Source organism: Eremomyces bilateralis (assembly GCF_010015585.1).
Source record: "Eremomyces bilateralis CBS 781.70 unplaced genomic scaffold P152scaffold_25, whole genome shotgun sequence".
NCBI lineage: Eukaryota > Fungi > Ascomycota > Dothideomycetes > Eremomycetales > Eremomycetaceae > Eremomyces > Eremomyces bilateralis.
The window spans coordinates 206,115-233,849 of record NW_022985091.1 but is presented as its reverse complement, the minus strand read 5'-3'; the positions used below and the strand labels follow the sequence as shown (position 1 = coordinate 233,849).

General features: G+C 54.1%; 9 protein-coding genes across 9 annotated transcripts; 5 read left to right on the top strand and 4 right to left on the bottom strand.

The window, feature by feature from the left end:
* The first annotated feature begins 714 nt into the window (after window positions 1–714).
* P152DRAFT_516803 (cytosolic large ribosomal subunit protein L30) lies at window positions 715–1,476 on the top strand. The gene is made up of 4 exons (XM_033682971.1): window positions 715–854; window positions 910–971; window positions 1,024–1,116; window positions 1,231–1,476. Exons 1-4 carry the CDS (start codon window positions 779–781, stop codon window positions 1,327–1,329), a joined length of 330 nt encoding a protein of 109 aa, XP_033531041.1. The 5' UTR covers window positions 715–778; the 3' UTR covers window positions 1,330–1,476.
* Window positions 1,477–1,892: 416 nt separating this feature from the next.
* Window positions 1,893–2,688, top strand: P152DRAFT_403546 (ribosomal protein L10e; the record flags this gene model as incomplete). The annotated part of the gene is made up of 3 exons (XM_033676711.1): window positions 1,893–1,937; window positions 2,017–2,118; window positions 2,176–2,688. 3 exons carry the CDS (start codon window positions 1,893–1,895, stop codon window positions 2,686–2,688), a joined length of 660 nt encoding a protein of 219 aa, XP_033531040.1.
* Window positions 2,689–3,803: 1,115 nt separating this feature from the next.
* On the bottom strand, window positions 3,804–5,426 carry P152DRAFT_403559 (uncharacterized protein; the record flags this gene model as incomplete). The annotated part of the gene is made up of 2 exons (XM_033676712.1): window positions 3,804–4,552; window positions 4,622–5,426. Coding segments are annotated over 2 exons (1,554 nt in total), but the record flags the coding sequence as incomplete, so codon positions are not given.
* A 2,486-nt stretch (window positions 5,427–7,912) lies between these two features.
* Window positions 7,913–9,890, bottom strand: P152DRAFT_162929 (uncharacterized protein). Its single transcript, XM_033674034.1, has 2 exons — window positions 8,607–9,890; window positions 7,913–8,553 (listed from the first exon to the last, which is right to left on the bottom strand). The coding sequence occupies exons 1-2, from the start codon at window positions 9,648–9,650 to the stop codon at window positions 8,170–8,172; spliced, it is 1,428 nt and encodes a 475-aa protein (XP_033531038.1). The 5' UTR covers window positions 9,651–9,890; the 3' UTR covers window positions 7,913–8,169.
* A 941-nt stretch (window positions 9,891–10,831) lies between these two features.
* Window positions 10,832–12,618, top strand: P152DRAFT_461595 (uncharacterized protein). The gene is made up of 2 exons (XM_033680159.1): window positions 10,832–11,371; window positions 11,418–12,618. Exons 1-2 carry the CDS (start codon window positions 11,267–11,269, stop codon window positions 12,552–12,554), a joined length of 1,242 nt encoding a protein of 413 aa, XP_033531037.1. The 5' UTR covers window positions 10,832–11,266; the 3' UTR covers window positions 12,555–12,618.
* Window positions 12,619–13,390: 772 nt separating this feature from the next.
* P152DRAFT_442009 (Acylphosphatase) lies at window positions 13,391–14,093 on the bottom strand (the record flags this gene model as incomplete). The annotated part of the gene is made up of 4 exons (XM_033677726.1): window positions 13,936–14,093; window positions 13,838–13,881; window positions 13,701–13,770; window positions 13,391–13,543 (listed from the first exon to the last, which is right to left on the bottom strand). Exons 1-4 carry the CDS (start codon window positions 13,945–13,947, stop codon window positions 13,391–13,393), a joined length of 279 nt encoding a protein of 92 aa, XP_033531036.1. The 5' UTR covers window positions 13,948–14,093.
* Window positions 14,094–14,828: 735 nt separating this feature from the next.
* On the top strand, window positions 14,829–16,131 carry P152DRAFT_162787 (sure-like protein). Its single transcript, XM_033674031.1, has 2 exons — window positions 14,829–15,124; window positions 15,318–16,131. The coding sequence occupies exons 1-2, from the start codon at window positions 14,944–14,946 to the stop codon at window positions 16,037–16,039; spliced, it is 903 nt and encodes a 300-aa protein (XP_033531035.1). The 5' UTR covers window positions 14,829–14,943; the 3' UTR covers window positions 16,040–16,131.
* Window positions 16,132–17,066: 935 nt separating this feature from the next.
* P152DRAFT_382854 (uncharacterized protein) lies at window positions 17,067–18,563 on the top strand (the record flags this gene model as incomplete). The annotated part of the gene is made up of 2 exons (XM_033675769.1): window positions 17,067–17,396; window positions 17,466–18,563. Coding segments are annotated over 2 exons (1,428 nt in total), but the record flags the coding sequence as incomplete, so codon positions are not given.
* Window positions 18,564–23,153: 4,590 nt separating this feature from the next.
* Window positions 23,154–26,572, bottom strand: P152DRAFT_403542 (trypsin-like serine protease; the record flags this gene model as incomplete). Its single annotated transcript, XM_033676710.1, has 7 exons — window positions 23,154–23,543; window positions 23,597–24,894; window positions 24,947–25,693; window positions 25,744–25,866; window positions 25,916–26,033; window positions 26,094–26,150; window positions 26,198–26,572. 7 exons carry the CDS (start codon window positions 26,570–26,572, stop codon window positions 23,154–23,156), a joined length of 3,108 nt encoding a protein of 1,035 aa, XP_033531033.1.
* Between the last annotated feature and the right edge of the window lie 1,163 nt (window positions 26,573–27,735).

Genomic DNA, 27,735 nt, shown 5'->3' with positions numbered 1-27,735 from the left:
TATCAATTGTTTCGAATGTCTGTGTCACTGTCTAGCGTATGTGCGAAAGAGAGTGAGAACCAAGAAGAGACGTGGACGGAAGGAGGCCTTGGATATCATGGGTGGTTGTCTGGAGATGACAGTACTCCCATATCACAGGGTTGCTAATTGCCCCCTCAGTATTGTATGTTGTTGACACTGGCAGATGCTGGTTCACCTCTGGCTGTCCTCGGGTATGTAGGTATCATATGTGTAATACTGAGGCGATCTATGTGCTCGCCTGCTTGTTCATGTTTTGTTCTAATAATACGTGGTCTGCTGACCACTCAATTCGGATGGAATGAGGTGCTGGATCTTAGCATCGCCTTCGGTGTAGTTCATAGTTGCGACATAATTGTAAACAGATCTATACCTGTATGAAGTATGTATACTGTAATTTAGACTAGGCCGATCTATGTTCTTGAGACCTGATTCGACATGTGGATGGTTGTTACGACTTACATTATGCTCGACCATCTTCTGTATTGGGCTATTAAGGGTTCATGTCGAAAAGCACATGCAAGGCGCAAGAGATGGTAGTCTGGCGTGGGTTCCTTGATGCCTGAATGAGAGAGAGAGCGAGCAGAGGGTCGATAGATAGATTCCAGTCAGGTGACCTGGGCCAAGCCACACCACCCACACAGCAGTCCCCCACAACTCGATAATTTTCCTCCTCTTCGCGACTTCACGATCCTAAGACTTCCAATCTATTCCCACTTCCGTCAATCCATCCCACCGCCATTCAATCCCAATCGCTAAAATGGCTCCCAAGCGATCAAAGAAAGCTGCTGACTCCATCAACTCGCGCCTTGCGCTTGTGATGAAGTCTGGTAAAGGTGTGTACTGCTCCATGAAATTTCAACCGAGTCCTCCCTCTAATCATATATCCAGTCACCCTGGGCTACAAGTCGACCCTCAAGAGCCTGCGATCTGGAAAGGCCAAGCTTGTCATCGTAAGTTAGACAAGAAGCTCCTTGACACGGCAAAATCTGACCGTTTGACAAGATCGCTGGCAACACTCCTCCCCTCAAGAAGTCGGAGCTCGAATACTACTCCATGTTGGCCAAGACGAGCGTCCACCACTTCGCCGGAAACAACGTAAGCCTCTCCTTCCCCCGGTCCTTCTGTCGCAGGAGGTGACCTGCCCTGCGAAAAAGTCTCCATGCAAGACTTTGGAGGGCGCACAATGACTGACGCGATATATTTCTGCAGATTGAGTTGGGTACCGCCTGCGGAAAGCTGTTCAGGACCTCCACCATGGCTGTCCTGGATGCTGGTGACTCCGATATCCTCTCCACCGCCGCTGCCTAAGCGATGAATGGGGATGGGAAGCATGGCATTGCGTCCGGCGTTAAAACGGGAAATGGATACCTATGTATTAGATCCGTGAGCGGATTCTTTTGATGCCGCGAAATACCATGAATCGACAGCGTGCCATATCTTATGCGAGATCTATCCAACTTCTGTGACTCGATTGTGATTGTGATATTCAACTGCTCGCCTAGCTGGACTCAATTACCGAGTGCCAACAAACCAATAATTCCAACCAGTTTCGTAATTCTCGGATCCAATGCTATAGTACCTATAATGATGGCATCCTATCGTAGTTCACTTCTACTGAATATTCTCAATTTCTTCTATGTCCTGAAATACAGTGGCTGATTGATCGGCAGGTGGGCAGTGTGGGTGGCAAATGCCGTGAATGTTCGTAAGCGAAGGAGTCACCACCACCAGAGGCTTGGCGCACCTGATTTGAAATCCACCTACAACTGCCAACGCCACCACCACCTCCACCTCATAACCCTCTCACCTCTCCCTTTCCTCTTTCACCACAACAACCACAACATAGTCCCATCGAGCAAATATCCGTCAAGATGGCTCGACGACCGGCTCATTGCTACCGCTATTGCAAGAACAAGGTATGGCATTCGACCACACACGCCCCGAGATGGGTGTCTTTCAAAGAAGACCATCAAAACTGACTTCTCGTCATCACAGCCGTATCCCAAGTCTCGCTTCAACCGTGGTGTCCCCGACGCCAAGATCAGGATCTACGATTTGGGCCGCAAGCGCGCAGATATCACTGAGTTCCCGCTATGTGTACGTTGAACCGACTCCAACACGTCCATCCAACAACAACTGACGTAACTCCCATAGGTCCACCTTGTCTCCAACGAATACGAGCAGCTCTCCTCCGAAGCCCTCGAAGCCGCCCGTATCTGCGCCAACAAGTACATGGTCAAGATCGCTGGTAAGGAAGGCTTCCACATGCGCGTCCGCCCGCACCCGCACCACGTCGTCCGCATCAACAAGATGTTGTCGTGCGCCGGCGCCGATCGTCTGCAAACCGGTATGCGCGGTGCCTTCGGCAAGTGCTACGGCCGCGTCGCCCGCGTCAACATCGGCCAGATCCTGCTGTCCATCCGCACCAAGGACGCGCACAAGCCCACCGCCATCGAGGCCCTGCGGAGGAGCCAGTACAAGTTCCCCGGCCGCCAAAAGATCATCGTGAGCAAGAACTGGGGGTTCACCACGCTGCGACGGGAGGAGTTCGTGAAGAAGATGCAGGAGGGGAAGATCAAGCCCGATGGCGCCTACGTCAAGTTCTTGACGAGCCGGGGGTCGATCGCGTCGAACATGGAGTCGTATCCCCAGGCCTTCGAGGCTTGAGGTTGTGGAGGTGGAATGGAAAGAGAACGGGTTTGATCGACATTACGGGAGTCAAATAAGGTTGTACTGTTATTCAAAATGATGCTTCATTACAGGGCAATCAATGGCACTCATAAAATCCCGATACCTCGTCCTTGCATGCTATCAATCAGTGACCATTACCCTCTTCATGCACCATGCCGACCGTACTTTGCAAATCATTGTAGATACCAGCACAAGAGGCCGTAAAGGATCATTCAACTCACAATCCAGTTGGTTTCAATCTCTAGTATGATACGCTTCATTCGTTATGCTCCGTTTCTATCTGGAAACAATCATGTTCACGACATGCACCAGTGATGAAAGTGGGAAACTCTAGATGACATTTATGTCGGAGCGAGCTCCAAGAAAGAAACGGAGAATTAAGTTAAAGATAGAAAAAACGCTACACCTCAGAAGTGGAAACGACATCTTCTATGAAACTTCTCTCGTAAACCCGCGACATCCCTCCGTCCATGCGTTGTACAAGTCATCATCATATAGCACATATTACTAAAATATCCCTCGTCACCCATCCTCCCCACCCTCATATACCTACCATATCACACCACAATCCCCCCATCACTCCCCCCATTTCCCTCCCAAAACCTCCCCTTCCCCTTCCCCCCACTCCCCCCTCCACTCTTCCAACTTCGCCGTGTACTCTGACTCGCACAACTCGAACTCCCCGCCGTGCCCCCCCTCCGCAACAACATCCCCACCCCGCTCGTCCCCTCCACCCCCCCACGTAATCCGCCGCTGGGATTGAACCGGTGCGGGATGTGCCCGTGGTGGCGGTGGAGGTCCCGTCGTCGTGAGATTGGCGGGGTAGCGAGAGGGTGGTTGGCGCGGATGAGTGCGGCACGGCGGGCGTGCGCGGGGGTGTTGAAGGGGCGGATGGCGGGTGCGGATATGTGGGCGGGGGAGTGGCCGGTTGCGGAGGCGGAGGTGATGCCGGTGGTGGGGCGAGGTTGGGTGAGTGGTTGGAGATGCGGATGGACGTATGTAGTGGGGGGGGAGGTGGATGGGGAGGCGAGGCTAGGCGCGGTGACGGAGGGGAGGCCGTGGAAGGCGTGAGGAGGGGTGGTGCCGAGGTCGTTCGACGGAGACCGAGAGAGGCCGGAGGCTTCGGGGGTGGGGGAGCTGGGGCGGGAGGAGAAGCGTTGGCGGAGGAAGTTGAAGATGAGCTTGGCGTCGAGCTCGCGCTCCCAATATACACGGTCCAGCTCGTTGAAATGGCGGGGGTCCGACGGTAGGGGCTCCTCTTCTTCTTCAATACCCCAGAGCGAGGGGTCGCTAAAGGGAGGGGTGCGGTGGGCGGTCTGTACGGTAGGCTGGAAGAGGGGGCCGGTCGAGTTGGAGGTTGTGGGCGTGAGCGGGCTAAGCGGGCCGAATGGGGAATTGTCATGCGCAATGGTGCCGGTGGGATGGGTGGTCGGCTGTCGAGACGAGGGACCGCGCGCCCCGACGTAGGTAGGCGTCTCCTGCGTGCGGACGTATGTTGAAAATGCCCCCGGGTGCTCCGAGAGTTGGTGAACGAGACTGCCGAGTTCCCGTGCGATGCGGGAGAGGAGCCGATGTTCCCATGAGTGGTCCAACTCATCCTGGCCTTCTGCGAGGATATCTCGCATGGTGCTGTTGGTGGGTGTCGTACCGGCCGAATCGTTGCCGTCTCCTGATGCCGTCGCCTCAATCGGTAGAGCCTCGCCGAAGATGACGGAAAGCAAGTTCTCGTCGATCCCCATCAAGTCACGGATCACCTTGCGGGTGAAACGCTGCCACCATGACTCATTCTCAGGAGGTTCGTCCACTCCTGTGGCCGATGCCGCCGACATGGCCGCACCAACTTCGCCCTCCGTTGCGCCCGTCGCCGTGAACCCTCCCACGCTCGTCGCACGGCTTCCTCTCCGTATACTCGTCCGGCTCATCCTCCGCATTCGCCTCGTCTCCCGCTCAATCTCTTCCAGCAATGCCTTGCTCTGTTCCAGTCTCCATCGCTCCACCATTTGTATCCGGTCGTGCTCACCCGTAAGCTCCTCCACCTCTTGCAGCGCATCCAAGCGCCGCTGGATACTTGATGTTCGCCTTCGCACTTGCGAACTGCCACGGCGTCGCGTATTGTACCGCTCAAACTGCCCGATTTGTTCCTGCATCACGGCCTGCGTGCCACTAGCATTGAACGACCCGAACCCATCGTGGGTGGGCAGGACAGTCCCACCACTCTGATCGAGACGTGCGCGAGGCCCTCCACTCCAGTCGGACAGTTCGTGGAAAGCATGGAGGCCGTCGTCCAGGCTATCGAGATCGGCTGTCCCCTCCTCATCGGAGCCGTGGCAAGTTAGGTCATTGTCAACGTCGATGGCATCCTCATCACCGTATGCATCGGAACTGATCTGATCGGAGCGAGCGGCGGTGTCGAGCGATCCGACATCGCTATACCGCGTGAGGCCCACCGTGCGAAGTGTCCGGCCGGTTGACGCGGTGTGGGTCCGAATGAGGGATGGCGATGACGTCGCCGTGTCGGGGGAGAAAAGAACCCATTCTTGCGAGTCCTCAAGAGTTCGTTTGCGGGAGGAGAGGGTCGGAGAAAGGGCGAGTGAAGGATGCTCGGGGGAATTGAGGGTGTTCTCCGCATTACTGGGTCCCGCTACGGCGTTGGAGTTGAGATAGGAGGGTTGGCGGAGTTGTGGTGGCCGCTGTGGGGCCTGCTGTTGTGCCATAATGGAAATGGCGATGATGAATTTAAGACCGATAATGCAGGCTGCAGTCTCCTAGGCCGGTCTATCAATGGTGCGATGCGTAGTGAATAGAATCGGGGGTGATGTTGAGCTGGATGGCGGCCGTGTTGTATCGAGATAGTGGTATCGCTGACCGTAAGGAGGGGTGGAGCGCTGACGTGATGGCAGGACGCGTGAGAGTAACGAAGTCAAGTTGAAGTGAACGGGAATGGAGATATGTTGAACCAGAGAAGGGATGAGGTAAGGGGAGGGAGGAGAGGTGACTTCAGTGAATGGGAGATTGTAGGAGATGTCGTGGTGTCGTGGTGTAATGGTGGAAGAACAACGTGTACGTGTAATATGTATGATGCTTCAAAGGGGGATGGCAGCGTGGGGTTTGGCGTAAAGGCGCCGCTAATTATCACAAAGGGCGGAACAAAGCGGTGACCATCTGATAACCTCCCGGTCTGTCTGTCCACACTTTGTCACTCTCACCAGATATTTACCACTCAACGAGTAAAATGGTAAAGTAATCAATAATCCACTCGGCGTGACTAATTTAGAATCGGTGTTGCTAATGACGGCAGCCGCAGTCCTTGGTATCGTGGCAGAGATATGATAATCAATCAATTCTAGAGCCAGTGTAGCCACAGCCAGTGAAGAGGCAGCCCTGACTTTCAACACTGACAATCCCTCCCCCTTCAGTCCTTGTTGGGATAAAAGGGAAGGCTGGGCTGGCCAAATGGTGAAATGGCCAAATGGTGAAATGGCCAAATGGTGAAATGGTGAAATGGTGAAATGGTGAAATGGCGGAATGGCGAAACCGTGGCGCTGGTCAGATGGTGAGACAAGGCAGTCTGCCGCAGGTCCTGGTGCCATATGGGTGGTTGGTTGGGATTTGGGAGGGGAACAGGATGAACAAGCGGAAGGACGGTGGTGGTGATAGATGGGTGGATGACGGGTGGGGCTTTGATCATCACCTGGTCATCCTCCTACGCGGTATCCAGCTATTCCAGCATGGTCACAGGCTTCGCAGCACTCCCTGATGTCTGGATCCTTTAGCTGTGTTGTATTATCAAGTGTTAGGAAAGGCAAGTTTCATGGCTATTCTTCTTGGTGGATAGTATTGTAGTATAAAGCCCTAACAACGACCTCGTTGGTACCAATATCAACCCAACAGCAACAATCCCCTACCTGACTGGTACTATAATACTCCAACTAATGCAACGTAACGGAAGCCTCGAGTAAAGGGCCTCCCGCTCCCGACATTGTATAGGTGAATGAGTGATGATGTACTGATGTTACTTGGTCATGTCACACGAGCATCACCAATCGAGCATTCATCCCCCCTTCCCCTGCCCTAGTCATCCTATTATTGTAGCCAAGCGCACGTAATATACCGGCGACATCGGGAAGGGCGTGCCCTAAACACCTTTCCTGGTTTGCCTTCCCATCAATACTGCCCGTTGTTGGGCAAGATGTGCATGGGGTCCACGGCCAAATCCCATCCGACAATCACCTGGAACTCAGGATGAGTCGAAGAAGTTGATGGCCCTTGGACGACGGAACTGCTCACGGCATTCATGGAAGAAGCTCTCGGAACGGGGCCACAGCCTCCATCCTTGGTCAGTCGGTCTAGACTGATATCCTGGTGTTTAGTGACTATTGCTTAGTGTCTGCAGTACATATACATCAGATGCAGTTCTATGCAGGGGAAGGCTGCAGCTGACCTGTTGACAGTGACGGTAACTTACCGGAAACGTCAGGATGTACCATCCTCTTTGCTGCACCTCGTCCCATCAACAGCCTCTGATCAAGAGAGGATGTTGAGCAAGAACATTAAATTAGGTATTGTCCTGAGGAAGAATCATAGCAGGATTTTCTGATCTTGAAACTCGAGCAAACTCCGGGATTATCATGAACAGTCCTGGACATCAAACAATCACCGGCACGCAAAAATGAGGGGTATACAAAGTTAAACGCAAAGGAGCAGGTAGTTCAAAATCCCACTGTTGACTGAGAGGGAGGAGATGGCATTGCAAACAGTAGAACGATCAGGACTGTATTCCATATTGATGAGTCCACGTCCGACAATGTATATTCACAATAGGAGTAGAGAGTGTCAATTCCCGGGAGAGACCCTTCTGGATATGGTCTATTGGCTGAATATCGTCTATGTTTACTGTTAGCACTCCCAATATCTGTTTCTATCCACGATTTTACCGTGAACATAGCCCAAACCTACCCAGGCATTCTATGACAGCCACCCGCGTTAGTTACTCATTCCAATGTTTGTATAATCTAGTGCAACATCCACCGAACCAAAGTGTCGCCGTTCTCGCACTGAAGCGCTGAACGGATTCTCCTATGCCATAAACGGTTCACGGAAATTTCCTCAGTCACAACTCATAAGGGCACAAACGCCGTCGGATGGATACCTCTAGGATTGCCTACAAAAGAATACTCATCTATACACGACGTTGGGTCATCTAACCGCGTTTAGTGCCCCCGACCAGAGGATGTCGCGATTCCCGATCCAGTCCCACATGCCTTGACGTACCCGAGCACCTGTGCCAGAACGCGGAGCGACCGGAAAACCAGCTGCCATGTAGCCCATACCGTAATGCAACCCATCGTCGCCAAATCAAGGAACGCCTATTCATCGCCCGTCATGTCCCGTACCCCGTATCCCATCCGCATCCCGTGCGGATCCATAACGTCGTCAAATCAAACCCCGTACGCCCGCTCACCGCCAATCGCGAATGTCACATCCCCCCTCCTTCTGACAGATGTTCGTCCGGTTCAAGCGGTGGAACTTCGGCCCGGGCGGCCCGCTGCTGTAATGATACTGCCCCGCGAAGCGGTACTGCCGCGGGTCGCTGAGCGGGTAGGTCTTGTCGCCCCAGTGGCCGCGGAAGTTGATCAGGCCGGTCGGCGCGTCGGGAGTGAGGTTCGAGCTGCGGGCCTCGCGGGTGGTCATGTTGTAGGTGTAGGAATACATGTTGAGCGCGGGATCCCAGAGAGGGCCGCGGTCGGTGAGGTCGTAGAGGAGGCCAAAGGGGAGGATGTAGGCCTGAACCCCTGGTGTGGCGTACATGGCGTGGGTGCCGGTGGCAGAGTAACCGACAGGCTGGGTAGAAACGTTAGCAAGACATTCCAGGAGGAAGAATGGGATGGATTTACCCTCTTCCCGATCTTCTCCACCGCATCATAGTTGTACGCCACTCCGTTCTCATGCTGACTCATGAAGACCGACGTCGGCGTCCCATTGGCGAATCGCACTACCATGTGTTCCCAGTCGCCCACATGGTTTCCGAACCGTACACCAAACACCTCGTTGCCTAGGTTATAGCTGTAGAAGAACCACCAAAAGGCATCGACGGTGCCGTTGCCTTTGTCGACGACGACAAGGGTGGCGGGGGCTTTGCTGCGTCCGCCTTCAACCTTCTTGCCGAACATCCATTGTTTCGATTCCCCCGCGCGAAGAGTGCCCATGCGTCGGTGCGAACCGATTGGCGGCTCGATGGGAGGCGCAACTGCTCGAGGAGATAGTTGAGGATCGTTGAGTTCTGGGATGGAAATGTCGGGCTCTGGCTTTGGATCGTCGAGGGACGGCGGTACCGGAACGTTCACCTGGCTACCGAGCCAGTCTGGACGCTCTTCAACGTTGTCTTTACTCTGCAAGTAAACGGACTTCCCCCAATGGTTCAGCCGGTGCAGAGCGTCCAGATCGAAATCCCAGGTTTTCTCGGGGGCAGGGGTATAGTTGAGATAGGGGGTGGTATGCATCAGATGCTCCGCAACATCCGATGGCCAGTATTCCTCCTCTGAATAGAGGTGCACATACGGCGCGTACGTCATGACATAGCTCGGAATCTCCCGAATCCGCTTCTCCTCCTCCGTCCAGCTGCTACCATCCTCTCTCCAACTATCCTCGAAAGCGGCGGATAGGGCGGGATCGTCCTTCGCAGGAGGCACGAGGGGTGGCTCCTCGCCCGGCTGGAATATCCATCCATCTGGGTTGAGATGCTTTAATCCGCAAACCCCAATCCACCGACATGCTGACCGATCCAGCCAGGAGTTCGACGTCGCAATCCATGTCTCGTCGAGTTCGGTGAGCTCGGCGCTCGATGGACCGAACAGGGAGAACAATCCAGCGAAAGTTATGGCCCCGAACACTTGCGGAGTCGTGCCGAAGATCGACGTTCGGTTCCGGCGTGGAGGCATAGGTGAGATGGAGTGGTTGTGGTGGTGCGGGGCAAAGACTGAGGTCGGATACGGCGTGGTGACGGTGATGGTATCAGGTATTGACGGGGTAGTGAGATGGTCCAGTGGGTTCTTAGATAGTAACGATTGTTCGGAGTACTCGATGCCCGGTATCGATGATCCGCTTGTCGCCGCGAGATGTTCTGCAGCGAAAGTCGTGGTAGAGATAAACGGAACCGTTGTCCATGATGAAGCGATGGAGGACAGCACAGGCGGCCCTAATGCCACCTGTGCTGGCGCTGTCTGAACTAACAGAGGCACTGTGAGCAAGAACGATTAGTGAGAGTTCTAGACAGAGCGAGTGGAAGTACATGCTGCGACTTCCAGGCCGAACGGCGGCAAGTGGGACTGCGGATATCTGGCAGGTCGGAGGCGAGACGGTCAAATGCAAACAGCGACAACAATGAGAGGACAGATAAAGAATGAAAAGGTTGATTTGCAATGAATTATGAAACTCACTCTTATCTGATTCAGCGGCGACAACTATGTACCGCTTTCCAACCCGATCTGTCAGCAGTACTCAGCTGGCGGTCTCGATTTCGGGGTACAGTGGAACGGGTATATCGGCTTAGTCCCCCACATGAGGATCAAAGGGTGGCGGATGGCTCGGAGAACGCTCTTGGTCGTTGCATGTCGTGAAATGGTATCCTCCGCCTGCGAGGGAGTGGAAAGTGCAAAATCCAGTGCAGTAAACGAAGAAACGAAAGGACGTATAGGTAAGGGCGCGAGGATGTATTAGGATGTTTGCATAAGCAGTCAGCAGGAATGCGGTGAATCAAAGAAGGAAGATGATGCAGTGAGGGGGAGACGGACAAAGATCAGCGGGCAATCCGGCGGGCGCCGGGCGGGCAGTCAGAGAGTCACCGACCACCGTGGTAGTGTGTGAGTGACCTAGTTATAGGCACCTCTGGCCCGTATAGGCACCCCTGGGCACCCGGAAGCGGCTGTGTGTCACCCCGCCGGTCATGTTTCGGGCTTTCATCTCTCAAAAGGATCATTCCCTTACCAAAGTTGGCCGCTCACCAACACCAACCCTAGCCTTTGGGTCCGAACTAAGCTAGTCCACCACATCATGACTGCGAAAATAGCATTTAATTATGGATCATCCGCCATCCAATTCTGCACCTGACCAACCAACGTCTGAAACCTTCAGTTATCATTTGCTTAAGGGTTTCCATGATTGCTTTCACCTGATTCGCTACCCGTTCTCTCAGTGCCCTTGAATCCCGATATTCTGATGCCCACTGGCGAATTGAGACCCCCCACGTCTACACCTCGTCGGATGCAATCGTCGCCCATTGTTTAGTCGTTTCGAGGGCTGTCACGACCTATTGATTGAACACCCTTATTTCTGGGGAGGTGTGGGAGCGGAATAGAGTATACTCTTGTGGCCGGCAGAACAAGCGGATGACCTTGCACCAGTGAAGAGCGTGGAAGTTGGATCTGGGGAGCTGTTAATAAAAGTAGAGTTAAGGGACCACACTGGGGAAGTTGGGCAGTTTGGGCGATACCGTATTCATATGAGGAGGATCGCTGTGCGGAGTTGATGGTACAGAACGGTATACTACGGAGTCGTCATGGCAGCGGCAGTGAAACATGACCTAGAGGTCCACAGCAATGGACACGACGATGAAAATGAGGGCTCGGACTGGGAATATGAATATGATGAAAACGACAAAGAAGTGAGGCAACGATCAACATTCCAGTCCTCTGGTCTAATGCCTCTAGACATTTCACGTTTCTATCGATTTCAGTTCCGCCACTGTTCCTCCACCTCCACCTAGCGGGATAGCTCCTGGTGTAGTTCAAAATGCGAGCCTCTCCCAGCACAAACCCAAGGACGATGATCTCCGGTCGACTCCATCTAGCCTCCGCTCAAGTTCCTCCGATGGATCCTCCGACGAGTCGGGCGTGGCTCTATCCGCGGGTCCTGAGACATCTCAAGCAAACGAGTCCATCCAGATTCTTGCCCTGGCCTCCTCAAACCCAATCCTTTATTTCCGGGGTTCCTACTTCACCACGCAATGGACCCGACCCATCGGCGGCCATCTCTTCTTCAGCAAATCCAGCAGCGCCACGACAGAGCTGGAATCTACCTCTATCGACCTCGAAACCGAGTCGAATGGACTCCCTTCGCCGGCGGACAAGGAGTCACGTCCCCTCCGATCCATGCAGAACTACGACCTCCTCGGCGTCGGCACCGCTCGACTACGCGCTTCAAATGCAAAGCTGAAGCGGAAGCAGCCTGATTATGAGCCTCCTCCCCCTCCTACTGAGCTTCCCCGGGAGCCGTCTTTACCAGCAATTGAGGGCAGTGCGGCTGACGGGCCGCCAATGGCACCGGCAGGGCGAGGGAAGCGGATCATACTGGAAACCGGGGCTTCCAAAGAGCGAATGGCGCAAGCACGATTCTTAGAGAGATTAAGCGAGCTGAAGGCAAAGAAAGGGGAAGAGGATGAAGTCAAGGTGACGAAGCTGACAGCAATTCCTCCTCCCGGCGCGGAAATTCCGATAGCGGCGGATACGGCGGAATCAGCTACTGTCGTCGGTGGCACTGGAGAAGACGCCGGAGTAGCCGCGAACACGGATATGGACATGCATGACGTTGACGATGCCAGTGGATCACCAGAGGGAGAGGATGCCAATCATGGAACGGAGACTGAGCAGCCAGGAAAGCGGAGAAGAAGATGGAAGAGGCGCGTCGACGCTATGTGGGTGGAGCCTGCCACCCTTCAGGATCCGCTCACAGTTACCGATGGAAACAAGAAAGATGAAGGACCCTCATCTACAAGAACAGGTGGTGCAGATGCTCCAGCAGAGTCAGGGGCTCAACAGGCTGAAGGCAGTGGTGAGATGGAGGTATAGCAGCTTGACGAATCCTGATTCATTCAGCAATTACTTAGCAATAATGATACCCATACGAATAGAGATAAGTGTTGTCATGAGCGAGGCTTAGGTGAGGTGAGGTGCGATGTGTCCAGGTAGACCTCGAGTCCACACCGAGACTCCACGATCAGCAATGTCAACATCACGCTAATCTTCCACGACGGCGAGGGATAAATCCACAAGAGCTACCATAGAAGGCCCACACACGGTTCTCGATGCCAGAAAAAACAATTAAAACGCCTAAAAGAACCAGTCTGGTGAACGCAAGGATTTGATCAAGTCCAGTTAAGGGGCCCGGTTCCGAAGAACCATCATGGACTACGTCTCCTTAGAAGAACTACTTTCTAGGTGGTCCGGTACGTTTTATATCTAAGCTAAACGCCCGAGTTTATTGATTGGATTGGCGGTCGGGGAATGATATTGTGCATGTGTGGATGGGAGGTGAATTCGGACCACATGTCGCTGAGTGCGGTTGGATCGTGTGTCAACACGAATTCCGGAGCAAGGAAAGCCGTTGCGGAGATGAATGGGGCAACGCGACAAATATTGTAGTGGCTAAGTGATTCTAGCATTTGATTAGGACTGCTGGTAGATCAAAAGCTGGTGGATAACTTACATCACCCTAAGAGGTAGAGCAGAGAGACAAACAAGACCAATGCATCAACCCCTCAAAGTACGGGAATAAATTCGAAGCAATGACATTTGTATGCTTTCTACGTATCGTACATCATCTGGCGCCGGGCACCACATCGTCACTACGCGACGCCATCACCGTCGTCCAACCACCCCTTCAAATCGTCCCCCGTGATCTAGGATCAGTGCCGTGCATGAGAAAACTCATTCTCATCCGGCCGGGCGTCGATAGCTTCGTGCCTCACATTCTCCACTCGTGCCGCAGGGGGACCCGTTTGCAGGAACTCGACGAATTCCTGGACTTTCCCTTCAGGACCTTGTGCTTCGCCGGTAACCTGCTCGTGGTGCATCAGGGGTCAGTTCTCAGAGACTGTCGTTGGAGGTGGTTTTAAAAGGGTCATCCAACGTTGCGCGATGGGACGAACGGTTATCGCGACTATCCGCGTAACGGATAGCATCAGGGCATATGAAAGCGAGGGCAGCAGGACGTACACTACCATCTCTAGCATTCTTGACGAACCCAGTGAGCCCGAGGCCTTTGGCACTGTCGACTGTGGAGGCTCTGGCGACATGTTAGCATCTTGTGTGTCGGATATGGTTGCCCTCCGCATGGAAGATGAATGACCGACCTGAAGCACACTCCTTGTACCCTCCCGGTAACGATGAACGAAATCTTGAATCCATCAGTTATCCTGCTCTTTTCTTTTGATTTTATATCGACACGCACTCGTCTACTCATGCTGGATCCCGAGATCTTCTCTTCTCACCTCAACCTGTACGTCTTCTGAGTACGAATGTCGATGTTCCGTCATAGACTGCGCACTTCAAAATAGGATTGCCGTTCTCTAGCGGCCACATCCAATGTTGGCTGGTATTACAGTTTCAATTGAACGTTTCAAGCTCGTCGACTCCTCTGCCGGTACACGTTCCTGTTTCAGGGAGGCCAGTGCAGAGGTGTCGTCGTCTCGCCGATGTTGATATCAACGGAGAGCGGGTCACGAGGTGTGACGACATTGGTGAGAGGGCCGAATTGAACCAACCTCCCGCCTAAGCATTTCCCACTCTTCTAGACCTGTCGGTAACTATTCTACGCAGCCGATACCATTCATGATGGCGGAATAACCATGCGAAGTATCCAAACCATTGTCTGTTATAATGTTTGAGATATGTTGATCAAGGCATGTTTCTGCCCTCGTTGCCAAGAGACGAGGTGTTCAACTTGTCACAAGCCCAGAAAATCCTCTCTGTTTCTAAGACGCCTACGCGCCATTCCCCAATCACGTCCGCCAGGCACAACACTGCCTGCGTCCGCGCCAGGCACTCGTCCTCTTGAACGGGTTTGAAACCGCCGCCATGGCCAACACTTGTTTTTCTTGCCAACCAATGATGCCGCCAGGTCGGCTCAAGCTTTGCTATGGTCGTCGCGCTAAATCTATTCATCCACAATGAATGCCGAGAAGTCGATGTTATAGGTAGGAGCTCCAGTGCCCAGTACACGTTCCAGCTTATTGGCAAGGCTAAGAGATACGAAACTAGAAATTGTAGGGTCTTGGGGAGATGAGGGGAAGTTGAGCGGTGGAAAGGAGTGTAATATAAAGCGATTGAAACGCTTGTGGAATCGACCACAGTATTAAGATCCATCACGAACCTCTACCACCGCCCATTCCTTCTTTTGGTTTGTTTTTCGTCTTGCGCAATCTTCATTCGTTTACTCGAGTTTGCTCGAGCCTGCAAGATGAAGTTCCAAGTCCTGTCGAGCTTGTTGCCGCTTCTGCTATCCGTTCAGGCTGTGAGAATCGTGCAATCCAACGATGATGGTTGGGCAGAAGTCAACCTGCGGACGCTCCATACTGTGCTGAAGGCCGCGGGACATGATGTAGTCTTGTCCGGGCCTGCGGAGAATCAATCAGGGAGGGGTAAGTCCTATTTCCAGGTCTGCAAGAAGAAAGAGCCTGGACGTGGCATTGGTGGTTTCTGGCTTGGTTGATGCTACATACTGTTCTACATACTGTATATCATGTTCCTATACAGATCGTTACCCCTTGCCATGTCGATCCAGTAACCCATGAATTTGCGTGTGTTTGATACCGATCCCTAACTATATCCAAGGCTCTCTCGACTCTCCACCCACGGATAGAACCGAATCATGCCAACATGACAGTTGCCCGGCAAACAGCGGTCCCACAGGGTCCGACCCGAACGACGGCCGCCTCAACTGGGTCAACTCCTACCCCGTCACCTCCATGAAGCACGGCATCAACACGGTGGCGTCCCAGTTCTTCGGTGGGTTGCGGCCCGAGCTCGCTGTCGCCGGTCCCAACGTGGGCTCCAACATCTTCATCGGGGTCCAGTTCTCCGGCACCATCGGCGCGGTCGTCTACAGCGTCAACGAACATAAAATCCCCGGCATCGCTTTCTCGGGCGCGTCGGGCGACCCGACATCGTTCACCGAACCGACTCCCCTCTATAGCCAACTGTATGCGGACCTGGCGCTGAACGTCACTAACACGGTATTGGCGTCCGGTACGCCCTATCTCCCCGACGGCGCATGGCTCAACGTCAACTTCCCCACAGTCGGCGACGGACGATGCGAGAAGCTGGAGGACTTCCAGTTCATCTTCACGCGGATCAACCCGGGGGTTTTCTCGGAGCGGGACGTGGAGTGGTGCGGAACGGATCGGCTACCGCAGGAACTGTCAACCGTGTTACGCACCGATGGATGCTATGCTACGATTTCGGTAGGGGATGCGGATGACAAGAGCACGGTGGACCGGGCTCGGCAGCAGACGGTTCTAGATAAGGTGAAGGGTATCTTGACCTGCTTGCCATAGCCAAATGGGGTGTAATGATGGGGCATGCTACATCGGAACTATACACGTCCACCCAAGGAAGAGGCACAGTCATAAATTCTTGGATGGACGGGACATATTGAATTACATGCAGCGGCTGATTTAAATATTACCTTGATAGTTGTATATATATGGATCGTCGACAAGAAGAATTGGACGACTTCAAATGACAGCAGAAAGCAATTTAATCAAGACTCCCAAATTGGCTAGCTCGGCAGATGACCCAACTTTCATTCGCCTTGAACATCGTCTTCCCCTTTCCCCATTCCCTTCAATTTCGGCCTTTTCGGGTAATCTAAGACAATTCGAGCACGTAAACAAACGCCTCCCTCACGGCTTCACGGTGTGGGAAGGCTCAACATTTCCCTGCTCGCCATCGCTGCATTGAAGTTCTGCAAAGGACCCGTCGGATATACCTGGACGTCGACAGACGGACAATCTACCCTCTGCGCTGTGCACTCTGCAAGTGATCTGAACTCTGATCGACACTAGATCGTTTGCAAAGACCAGCGGTTCGGGAGGCGGCAGGCGGGCCGGCTAGAGTGTGTCGGTCTTTTTCTCTTGACTCTTTATTCCCAGTTTCCACGGTTCTTATCCCCTGCGACGCGTGAATCGTGAAGATTGAGCGGAGACCCCCCCTTTGACGCATCACTCCAGCATTATTACATCCCAATCCTCATCGGTACCTTACCTACCTACATACCCTTTTCCTGTTTCCCTTCCACATCCCTTTCGCCCTTCGAAAAGGCCTCCCCTTCTCTTGTGCATGCGTGCGGTTACTCGAACATACACTCTTTTAATACATAATCTGTCCTTCTTTGGAACCCTTCGACCTTTGTTCTTGTGATGGTAATTATTCAGCAAACCGGCCAGCGCAGTTGTCTTGCTTTCTAAATTGCACCGATCCTTCGATATCACACTCTTGAAATTCTCATCGATACCCTACCATCATCCTCATGTCGGCATGACCCCTCCTCACCTCAACATGGCCTCTGACGATCCCATCCCACGCGGCTCTTCACCCTCACCCTCCGCGTCTCCCGTCCTCCCTCTCTCGGCCATCCCCCGCCTCGACCGCTCCATCTCCACCGCCTCATCCGCCTCCAGCGTCTCCGCGCATTCTTCGACCTCCCGCACGTCCGATGTCGCAGCCAGCCTCCGACGCCGCGGCTACATGCGCCCCCAAGCGACCAACTTTGCCGAATCCGCTAAGAATCGGGAGAGCGTGATGAGTTTAGGGTCGATTGCGCATCTGCAATACTATTTCGCGCGGACGGGATTGTTGGATGGCAAGGGGGCGCAGTTGGCGAAGTCGAGGAAGGGGTTGCCTGGCAGTGGGGTCATGGCTGGGAGAGAGAATGGGGGAGGCGTCGGAGAGGGCGAAGGGTACGGATCGATGTTGTCCGAGTCCTCCGACAAGTATAGCCCGAGTGGCCATCCCGAATGGCATGATGGAAGTATGGGAAGCGGTGTCATTCACGACGAGCCACAGGGGTTTGACGAGGGCTCGAGCGAGCTGGATACCCAACAGGAGCCCATGATGTTACCTCCGACTGTCAGCACGTACAACTATCGGCAAGTATACGTCGAGTCACCGCCGGGGCTACCGATGCTCCGTCGGGAACTGACGGACGCGCTGGACGAATCCAGCAAGGTACTCGAAGATATCATCAGCGAGACGAGCACGAAGCACCAGAGCGTGGGAGATCTCCTGGATACCCCGTCCGGATCCACCACGGCAGGGCAACGCGCCTCGTCGGCCGACGCACCCGGCTGGCAAGAGATCCAAGGACTGCATGTGCTGGATGTGATGACGTTGGCCATCCGGGCCGGAAAGAACTACTACACCTTACACGAACACCCCCAGAAACTGTACGCGATCAAATCAGAGCGGGAAATCCGCGGGGAATTGTACCAGGTCTTGGACGTGCTGAAGCGCATGGCGGCACGGAACTTCGCCGGTGGGATCCGCATCCTGGAAGTCGCGGCGATGCAAACGTGGATCGGCACCGTCGCTGACATGCTCGACCAAGAGCTCGCCCAAGAGCGACGCGATCAAGAAGAGCGCGATGGCTGGAAGTGGCGGCACGGCGACTGGACGGGCCGCGAACGCGATCGCGAATGGCATTTCATCCGCTCCTTCGACCCCGCAACCGAAGAGTTACCCGTCTGGACCGACCCCGCGACCGCGGACGCGCTGCCGACGCCCTTTCTCCGGGCAGTCCAGGACGGGGTGCGCCTGGTACGGCTGCACAACGCGCTGGTGCAGAAATCGAAACGGCACTTCGAGGAGATCAAGACGTATCACACGGACACTAACAAGCCGTATCGATGCGCGGACAACCTGAAGTACTGGCGCAAGGCGGCGGAGTTGCGGTGGGAGGCGAAGTTGGAGTTCAACGCGCTGGATGTGGTGCAGAATAGCAACCCGGCGGCGTGGAGGCAGTTCGATGATGCGTTGATGAAGTGGTGTCGTGCGGTGCGGGCGGAGATCACGATGGAATGGGAGGAGAAGGATAGGGCAGCGCAGAAGAGAGCACCGATGGTGAAGGTTGAGAAGGACTTACCCGATGTTCCACAAGAAGAAGCCGTGTAACATTTTACGTGTCTTTGGAGATGTGCATACTACCTGTCTCTTCGATGAGAGATTCATCCTGGACTGTTCGTCGAAACAGCACCACTCATGTTGTTCTTATGATACCCTTATTAGTAGTATCCAAATTGTACAAGGAGAATTCCGTGTTCGCTAGGACGGTGTACTTCACGTGAATCTCGAAATTTGTATAATTGATCTGCGTGGTGTTCAGATTTATTGGATTGGATTGTTCCAACCTGCACAATTGTGCGTCCACTACTTCAGGACTATCTATGACTGTACTGAGTCAACTCCCAACCTATTTCCAAACCATTGTGATCTGGGTAGTCAATGGTGAGTGCCATCCACAGATTTTAGTAATCGTATTCTCTGAACTGCCTTCCACGTTGTTGTAGACGGATACGTCGTCGAATTTCTAGGACCAGAGCAAGTATTTATTTGTTGACATTCCGAACTGTGATTCCTGTCGTGTGACGTCGATGGACTTTACGGGTCAAGCCACTAATTATTCGCGTGTTTACATCCCGTCCGTAATTAGTTATTAGCAGACTAACGGCCAGACTGACAGCTGGTGGGCTGCATGAAACATTAGTAGTAGACTCTGTAGGAAACACACGCGTTGCCTAACATTTGGTTCTCGGATTCACCTCTCATCGATTTTCTACATCCTTTTCTCCGACCCTTCTTTCACTTCTCACTCCTATCAATGCCGTCCTGATATTCCAAAAATTCATCCGACTGATCCATCTCTAATTCATCAAACGCGTCAGGGACGTTGGAAGGATTTGTCCACGCTCCACACTCCACACTCCACACCCCTTGTCACCAAACAGTCTCCGCTGCCTGTCACTCCCCAAGCCACCACTGGCACACGCCTCTCACCCTCTCATTAAGATCAAACCGCACCAGCCCGACTGTTCCCTATAATCTGAAGCCCTGTGAATTCTCCGACACTCCGACAAGTCACTCCATGGTCTTGCAGACTCCATCGGGCATATGCAGAAGACCGTCCTGACCTCAAGCCAAACCGTTCACACCACTTCTGCGAGAATCGGGTGTATCCTCAGCTTGGTATTGCCAGCCCATAGGTTCCAGGTGACCTCACGGCCAGATCCGCCCTCATTAAACACGACTCGGCGGAGTTAGGACCCTTAAATCGAAACAAATTGCCCCGAGATTATTCACTTCTACGGTTCACTCTCGTCCCCGATCCAGTCCTGGCCTTCTCTTCGTGCTGTTCCTGGCATGGACCCCTCACCCCAGTCTGACAGCGAACTCTCATCCATCATCAGCACCAGCTCTCGCCCAGGTATCTACGACTCTTCGCCCTCCCCGAGCGAGCGCCATGTCGACCCCGATCCGATGCACGACACTTTAAAGTATCGCCTCCCCGAAGAAGCCAAGTCGCGTGGTGGTTCCCGGGTTGACTTTTCCGCCGACTCCACGCCCGGAATGGCGCCCACACCTCCGCCGAAGGATGAATATGGGGATGGGTATTTCCCGACAATGGCGGGCGCGGCAGCGGGCAACGGGAACGCGGAGAGTGGGGAGGACGCGGTCTCCTTTTTCAATCCATATGGCCTGTCACGGGTCGGGTCGATGTACACTCTCTCCCGGGCGTCCTTCACGAATCAGATATCCCAGTTGACATCAATACGACTCCCCCAGGCATCGTCACTGTCGTCGAGCATCGCCGCCATCCCTTCATCGGTCGCCGCGGCGAACACCCTCGACGAAGCGGCGGATCAGATCAAGCGCTGGATGAACAAGGCGTCGGAGGTGCTGGACGGACTGGATGCGGAGGATGATGTCGAATGGGCGGCGGCGGCCGGACGGGAAGGACTGGGAGAGGTGGATGTGGCCATCAACCGGTTTGAAAGCCTGGTGGAAGTATACGTCATCGCAATCGATCAACTACAATTGCGGAAAGACATTTCAAGTCTGGGTCCCGAGAAACTACACGCACTGGTGGAGCAGATGGATGGGATTATGAGCGACTGGCAAAAGATCAAGCACACGTTAGGAGATGTCAAGGAACAGGTGGAGATTGCCATGGAATGGGAAGAGCTGTGGAACACCGTACTGGGAGAGATCGGGTTGGAGCTGACAGCGCTGGGACGACTGGTCTTTGAGATGGAGGAGAGAAGACATCGCACCGCTATGCTGGAGGCGATGAGCGATCCAAGCAATAGCATCGATATCGGAGAATTGGAGACCATCGTCGAGGAAGCGCCAAGCCGACAAGCCCGATCTGTTTCACGCGCCCGAGATAGTGTGGAACCTGGAATGGGAATGAGCCCTTCTGCCGCTTCTCCCGCCGTTCAGAAAGCGCAAGACGATTCGAATCTCCTGGCACTCTTCGCACGGATGCAACCACTCCGCGCGTCGCTGGATTTCCTGCCGATGCGACTCTCCGTCTTCCAGCAACGAGCGAACGACCTCTTTCCCACGGGATGCGAGGACCTTGACAAACGGAAGGAGCAGCTGGAAGAACAATGGAAGAAGTTGGAGTCGGATGCCGAGACCTTGCGGAGGGAATTGGGCGAAGATCGCTGGGTGTTGGTGTTCCGGAATGCGGGGCGACAAGCCTTCAAGATGTGCGAGAGCGTCTCCCGGAGTCTGATCAAGCTGAGAGAAGCGCTGGACGAAGGAGTCCAGCATACCAATCAACAGTCGGCCGCGAAGAAGATCGAGAACTACGAGGCGAAGAAGACCCATTATGGTCCGGCTATCGAGCGAGTCCTCACCATCATCGACCGGGGCGTCAAAGACCGATTGACGGTCAATGGAGAGATCCTCCGGCTTCAAGCCGATATGAGACGTCGATGGAGCGAGCTCGAAAGCGAGATGAAGGCAATGGAATTCGTCTTGGAAGAACTCAACATGAACCGTGGCCAAGCCCTTCGCGACTCCATCTCCACCATCCTCACCGACCGTTCCGTCACAAGCAGCACCTGGGACACGCCGGGCAGCTCGCCCGCATCGTCCATTGTTCTCATGAGCCGCAAGGATAGCGATCAAGGCACCACGACACCCCATGGGCAAAAGTCTCGGCAAAACAGCTTCGCCAGTAGCACCAAGACTCAAACAACCTTCAACCGCCGCTTGTCCGGCATTCCGACTGCCCTCTCCAGCAGCATCACTCGTAAATCCGCCTTCTCCCGCTCCGCCATTTCCGACGCCGAGTCCGCTCGATCCCCTTCCCCTGCATCATCCCGCTACGCGTTCACTAACACACCCACCCCCGCCCGAACGTTCCGGTCCACCAGTGAAGCGAACACGAATCCATCCCGACCGAAATGGAACACCAGCACCAACATGAATGATACGGTGGTGGGGCATTACCACAAGCCAGACACAACCCCATCACCCCACCGGTCCTCCACTCCATCAGTTTACTCCCGCTCTTTCTCAACCCACTCCGCCATCCCCCAACCAAGCCCCCTCGGCCGCTCCACCTCCCGCCCCGCCTCCTCCCTCGGCGCCTCCCGCCTCTCCCAAGTTTCCACCTCGCCCTTCGCATCCCGCACCACATCCACGCAATCCATCCCCACCCCCTCCCTCAAAACCCCAACCATCCCCCGCCTCCGCGCCCCCGCCTCCACCACCTCTCTCCCCAAACACGGCCCCTCCGCCTCCACCCCATTCATCCCTCTCTCCACCACCCGCAAGTCCTCGCACCTCCCTCCGATCAAAACAGAGGACACCCCCGGAGACAACGTTAGCCCGACCGCGAAGGCAGCGGCGGCGGCGGCATCGCGGCCCGCGCGACCCGCAAGCGTCATGGCAAGTGGACGGCGGAGCAGTCTGTTACCGCAGCCGCGCACCGGCGCGAGGCTAAGTATGGGTGGGACGGGGAGGGAGAGCCGGACGGGCGGACGGACGTCGAGTATGGGAGAGCGGCCGCGATGGAAATAAGGAGGCGGTCGACGGATCCCCGATCCATTCAATGCGCAGATGGAGGGACGGAGGGCAGGAATCCGGGCCGCCGACGTCGTTCGTGGAGCGTTCTGTTTCGTTTTCTAGTTGCGGAGTCGGGTTGCGCAGCGGCCGGGAGTGGTCGGCTTCATACCCCCCGATGCGCCTTTGCGATTACGGTGTTTTCGGCGTCATAGGGAGCGGAATATCCTGGCGCTGTTTTCTAGCCATACGTGGCACTCGGGTTGCGTTCTAAGGTTGAGAACGCTGCTGTAGATAGGAGAAAGAATGAGATCCTTTCCAGCTGTATGATGTCCCTTTTTCATGCTGACGTTGTCCGCCGATGAAATCTAATGTTTGGTGCCCAGATCCATATTCACCATGAAGGGGGAACCCATAAGATGCACCATTACAAATCTTTTATTGTCAAAAATTGGTCCCCGAAATCAAGTCGAAATGTATCGATCCATCTTCCGGATCGGTGCAGCTGGACGACTGGCCTTCGGTACAGTTTATAAATACACACAACTCCTGTATGTGGCACAAAAATTGCCGAACGCCAAACCCCATGTCTCGAGTCCTTTACGAGGCTGAGCCATCCGCGGGCGCTGCCTCGCCCGCCTGACCCGTCAACTCATCCACCTCGACCGCCCCATTCTCCGTATCCATTGCGGTCGAGAGCAACTGTTTATCCCCGCCCCTCTCGCTCTCATGTACCGTCTTCGCCCAACCCAGCGGGTTGCTGGGATCCTTCCGCAGCTCGATGGTAGGGAAATAGTGCTCGTTCTTCTTCATCGTCGCCGTCCACGTGATGTTGTCGAATGTTTTCACGCGCAGCCGGAAGTATTCGTTGTCCGGGATCTTCAGCGCTTCGTGGAGGAAGGAGTCGAGATCGGGGGTGGGGACGTCGTTCACTTCGATGATGAAGTTGGTGGCGGCGAGGCAGAAGGCGTAGGCGGGAGAACCGCGTAGCTGCTGGAGATTAGTATGTGAAGGCCGGTAGGAACGATGAGATGGAAACTTACTCGACTGGATATATACACCTGTGAATGCAGAGAGCTGATCTGCTGCCGGACTGCGTGGTGCGGCCGTTGCAAAATGGCACCGCAGAAAACGACCACCCGATCGGTCTCGACGTCTTCGGTGGGCACGGTGCCAACTTTGCAGTTCACGATCTTTCCGCGCCGGACGATGACAGCGTCGAGCGTGTCGCAGTCGTACTGGACATCCAGATCGGACACTCGCGTGATGAGCTTCTCGTTGAGCGTCAGGATGATGTCCCCTTCGATCAGCCCCATGCTTTCGCCGCTGTCCACTTTCCGGATCATGAAGAGCTGATGACGTTCGGGGTTGGCATCTCGAACAGCGTTACGCCATTCCGTTGGCACTCCCATGACATCCGCCTGATCCATCTGAATCGTCTGCATCTCCACATTGAGGATCCGTAACTTCGGCATGGTGCCTTGGATGATCTGGTTGATAACCGGCAGGATCGTTGGCGTCGCCATGCCCAAGTGATACTCAACGTCTTTTCCACTGTGCGATCGTTCTCCCAAGAAGTTGAGCCATAGAGCCTGAACGGTGCCGTCTTGCGATAGAAGCACACCGCTTCCGCACTGCGTCGCGAGATTGGTATCGACGGTGATGGCGTCCAAGTGAATCGCACGGTAGCGTGGGCATGCGGGACTGGCGGGAATCGCAACGGTCGTGATATCGGTGATGGTGGTCTTCGCAAACACGGGCCGGAAATTTTGGTTATATCCGAAGAAGATGGTCTTCTCGCCTTGGTTGACACGGGTAGTTGAGAGCTTCGCAGACCGAACCGGAGCCTTCACCAAGGACGCATCGTACTTGATGACGGCAAAGTTCTGCAGCGGATGCATGAATACGACCTTGCCGGAGACCACAATCGACTCGGCAATGTTGATCGTGATGTCGCAGAGATCGAATGGCAAGATGGCCCGAGACACGACCACCAGGCCTTGTTCAGCGTCGATGACGAGGCCATGGCCGGATTTACGGCTGCGGGGGTACCCATCAATCTTCATCGGCATGGTTACAGATACCTTGACGAAGCTCTTGACGATGTCAGATAGATGCCCGAACATGGAGTTGGGCATGGTAGCGAAACTGCCTTCTTTGGGGACGAGCGGCATTGCCGGCAGGGGGTCTGCGATGTCGGTGAAATCCCATAGTCCGGACTTGTCATTTCGTGTGGCCAATGTCATCTTCGACGACCAATGTCGATCGATTAGAAGGATGCCGGCATGTAATGAGTGTAGGTCCCGGACATGCTTGTAGTGGACCGTCACCCGTGCTCGGTCTGGAATGGTTAGTTAGGATCATGTCAACATAACGGTATGATTGTCACTTACCCGGTATCTGCTTCATCACCTCAATGAAAGTGTCCAGGTTCGGGGTCTCCTTATTGTCAATGTCCTGGATTAACCAACCCGACTCGCAGCCCTCAAACTTGAAAGTACCGGAGGCTTCGCAAACGTATACACCAACATCCTTGGTCGCGATCGCGTACAATCGGGCTTGCTGATAGGATATGTCATGGAAGGAGGCGCCAGCAACCGTGACATAACGATCTGGTGTGATGCTGTGCAGGTCCTCGACCGGAATTTCCACCTCAATCGGCTTTCCGCCTCGTTCGATCAAGATCTTGACCTGCCCTCCAACGTGCGAGTCCAAAATGGCATCCAGCGGGATGAACTGCGTTATCAATTCGTTATTCACTTTGATGAGCAAATCACCTTCTCGGATTTTGTCATGTGCCGGGCCCTCTGGAAGGACGATCTCCGCAGCAAGCATCCCGGTTTCCTTGGGGAATTTGAGGCGAATCTCGGCTTCCCGTTCGAGTGATAGCCCTAATCGGCGGCATTCGTCGAACGGCCTTAGCATCCATTGTGTTTGTATCGTGCCTCGCTCAATATGTTCGCCCCTCTGTATGCACTGTAGAGCTCGTAGTGGTCGGTCGAGAGGCAGGAAATAGTCGGTTGCGGCACCGTCAGAACGGCCGCCAGCTTGGAGGGCAATGGCATGCCCGTCGATGTTGACGACAGGACTTCCGGAACTACCGCCGCTGGCAGCCGCTGCAGCTTGGATGTAATTCGTGTCTGCTTGAGTTTAGCATGGCTTCATGACCAAATGTAGAAGGGCATCGTACTAAAGTCGCTGTAGCCTTCCCCGTATTCGGGAGCATTTCGGTCTAATCGACTGATTACCCCTGATAAAATACTCAGCTTTTCGCCAGCATCGTTGCCCACCACTCGGATCTCAGCTCCAACTCCTGCATTGTGTTAGGGTTGTACATCTCAAGGGGGTAAGGAAAACCATACGAGCATGGTCAGGTCGCAAGGTGAGCGACGACAATTGCATGTATTTCAGCGCTTTGGGATTGAAGCGAAGGAAACCGAAGTCATGAACAGGGTCACGATATACAGGGTAGACATCGCACTATGTCGAAGAATCAGTGTGCGGTTCATAGCGAAGTTCCACGGCAGAGCAGTCACTTACATCCTCATGGTTGTCGAAAATACAATATCCCCAGAATGGCCCAGCACCAACAACATGCTGTAGCTGGTTATTTGTGAAGCACCACGGTTGGATTGGAAACATACTCTATTGGTAAGGATCAATCCCCTCTCCGCATCCACGACGAAGCCGGTAGCCTCGCTCGCAATTGCAGGATCGGTGTCGAATGATCGTGTTTGGCAAAAGTGTATTGACACTACACTTTTAACGACCTGCTCGATGGTCGCCTGCCATTCCGCAGTGTCCGCCGTGACCGGGACTTTTGCACCGGTACTGTGCTCATCCACCTCCATCTGGTGGTTGACCAGCTCGCCATGGTATCCATTTGCGGCATGGCCATTCTCTCCTTCGGAATCCATATATGTCCCTTCTAGTCCTTGTTTGAACTGCTTCATAGGTCGCTCGGTAACCGGAGTTGGTGGCTGCTTTCTTTTGGAGCGGCTATCACCGTTGGTATCCATGGCTGACGTCGCTTTCGAAGAGGATTGGAGAGGTTCAAAGGGTTGTCGAAGGGTCGAATGCCAGGGTAACTTGCGGAAGTCTGCAGGTCCGGGTCGACGAATAGGAGGAATCCACACCAATCTGTGCAGATAGTTGCGCTGGAAATATGATGACGGGGTGGAAGGCTGTGTCAAATGGAGGCTCAGACGAGCAATACCACGAAAGGAAGATTGATTGGCGACAAGGCGAACGCTGGCGGTTACACCAGAATTCATCCAGTGAGTCAGGAGAAGTGAGGAATAAGCGCAAGCAAATGTCAGTCAGGAGCGGGTGTTTATTCAGATGACGAGTATCTGATCCGTACAATGGGATGCTGTTGCTTCAGTCAAGACATGGACAATACTGTAGATTCGAAAGTGACGATATGGAGCCACCTTGTATCTCAAAGTCTGCTAGTGCCTAGTATGCAGCTTTTACTTCTTAGTGAAATATAATAGCCACTAAACCTTCACTAATATGAAGAACAATCCAGTTAGTCGATGGGCAGAAAAATACTCTGTAATTAATTCCCAAACCGGTATGAAGGCATCCCGCCCCTTCAGCTCCCCTGGAGGCTGTTCCCCCGCAATATCGCCCTCATCTCCTTTCTAACATTGCCTTATACTCTCCACCTCTCTGCTGCTTTCTGCGGATGAAAAGCCCGCTGCTGCCTTCTCGTCCTTCCATTCCGACTGGCTTCCGTCATGGTGCCGGTCGCCCTGTCTTTCGCCTCCGGCATCCGCATTTCCAACGCCGTGAAACGTGAGCGGACATGCCATAGCCCATACTAGACATATCGTACCACATCTTTAGTCCAGGGACAGCCCATCATTGCCGTCTTCGTGTGAATCAAGATGAAATCGTTATTCGGCTATCTGCTACATGCGAAGAGTTTCTTGTTCATATTGTCTATTTTCTTTATATTGTCCGTTTATGTACTTAGGGAATGGGAACCGTCGGCATTGATCCGACTCCATCAAAAGAGAAACGGAGAATATTCTAATGCCATTGGTTCAAAATCGGAACGACCCCTTGATTACGTATCTTCATCGGATCCCCAATCGATTCCTTCAAGGCGTGTTGGTCCTGAAGGCCGTACGATTTCTTCTATACCATGGCCTCCTTACGTGCTCAGCACCAAGGT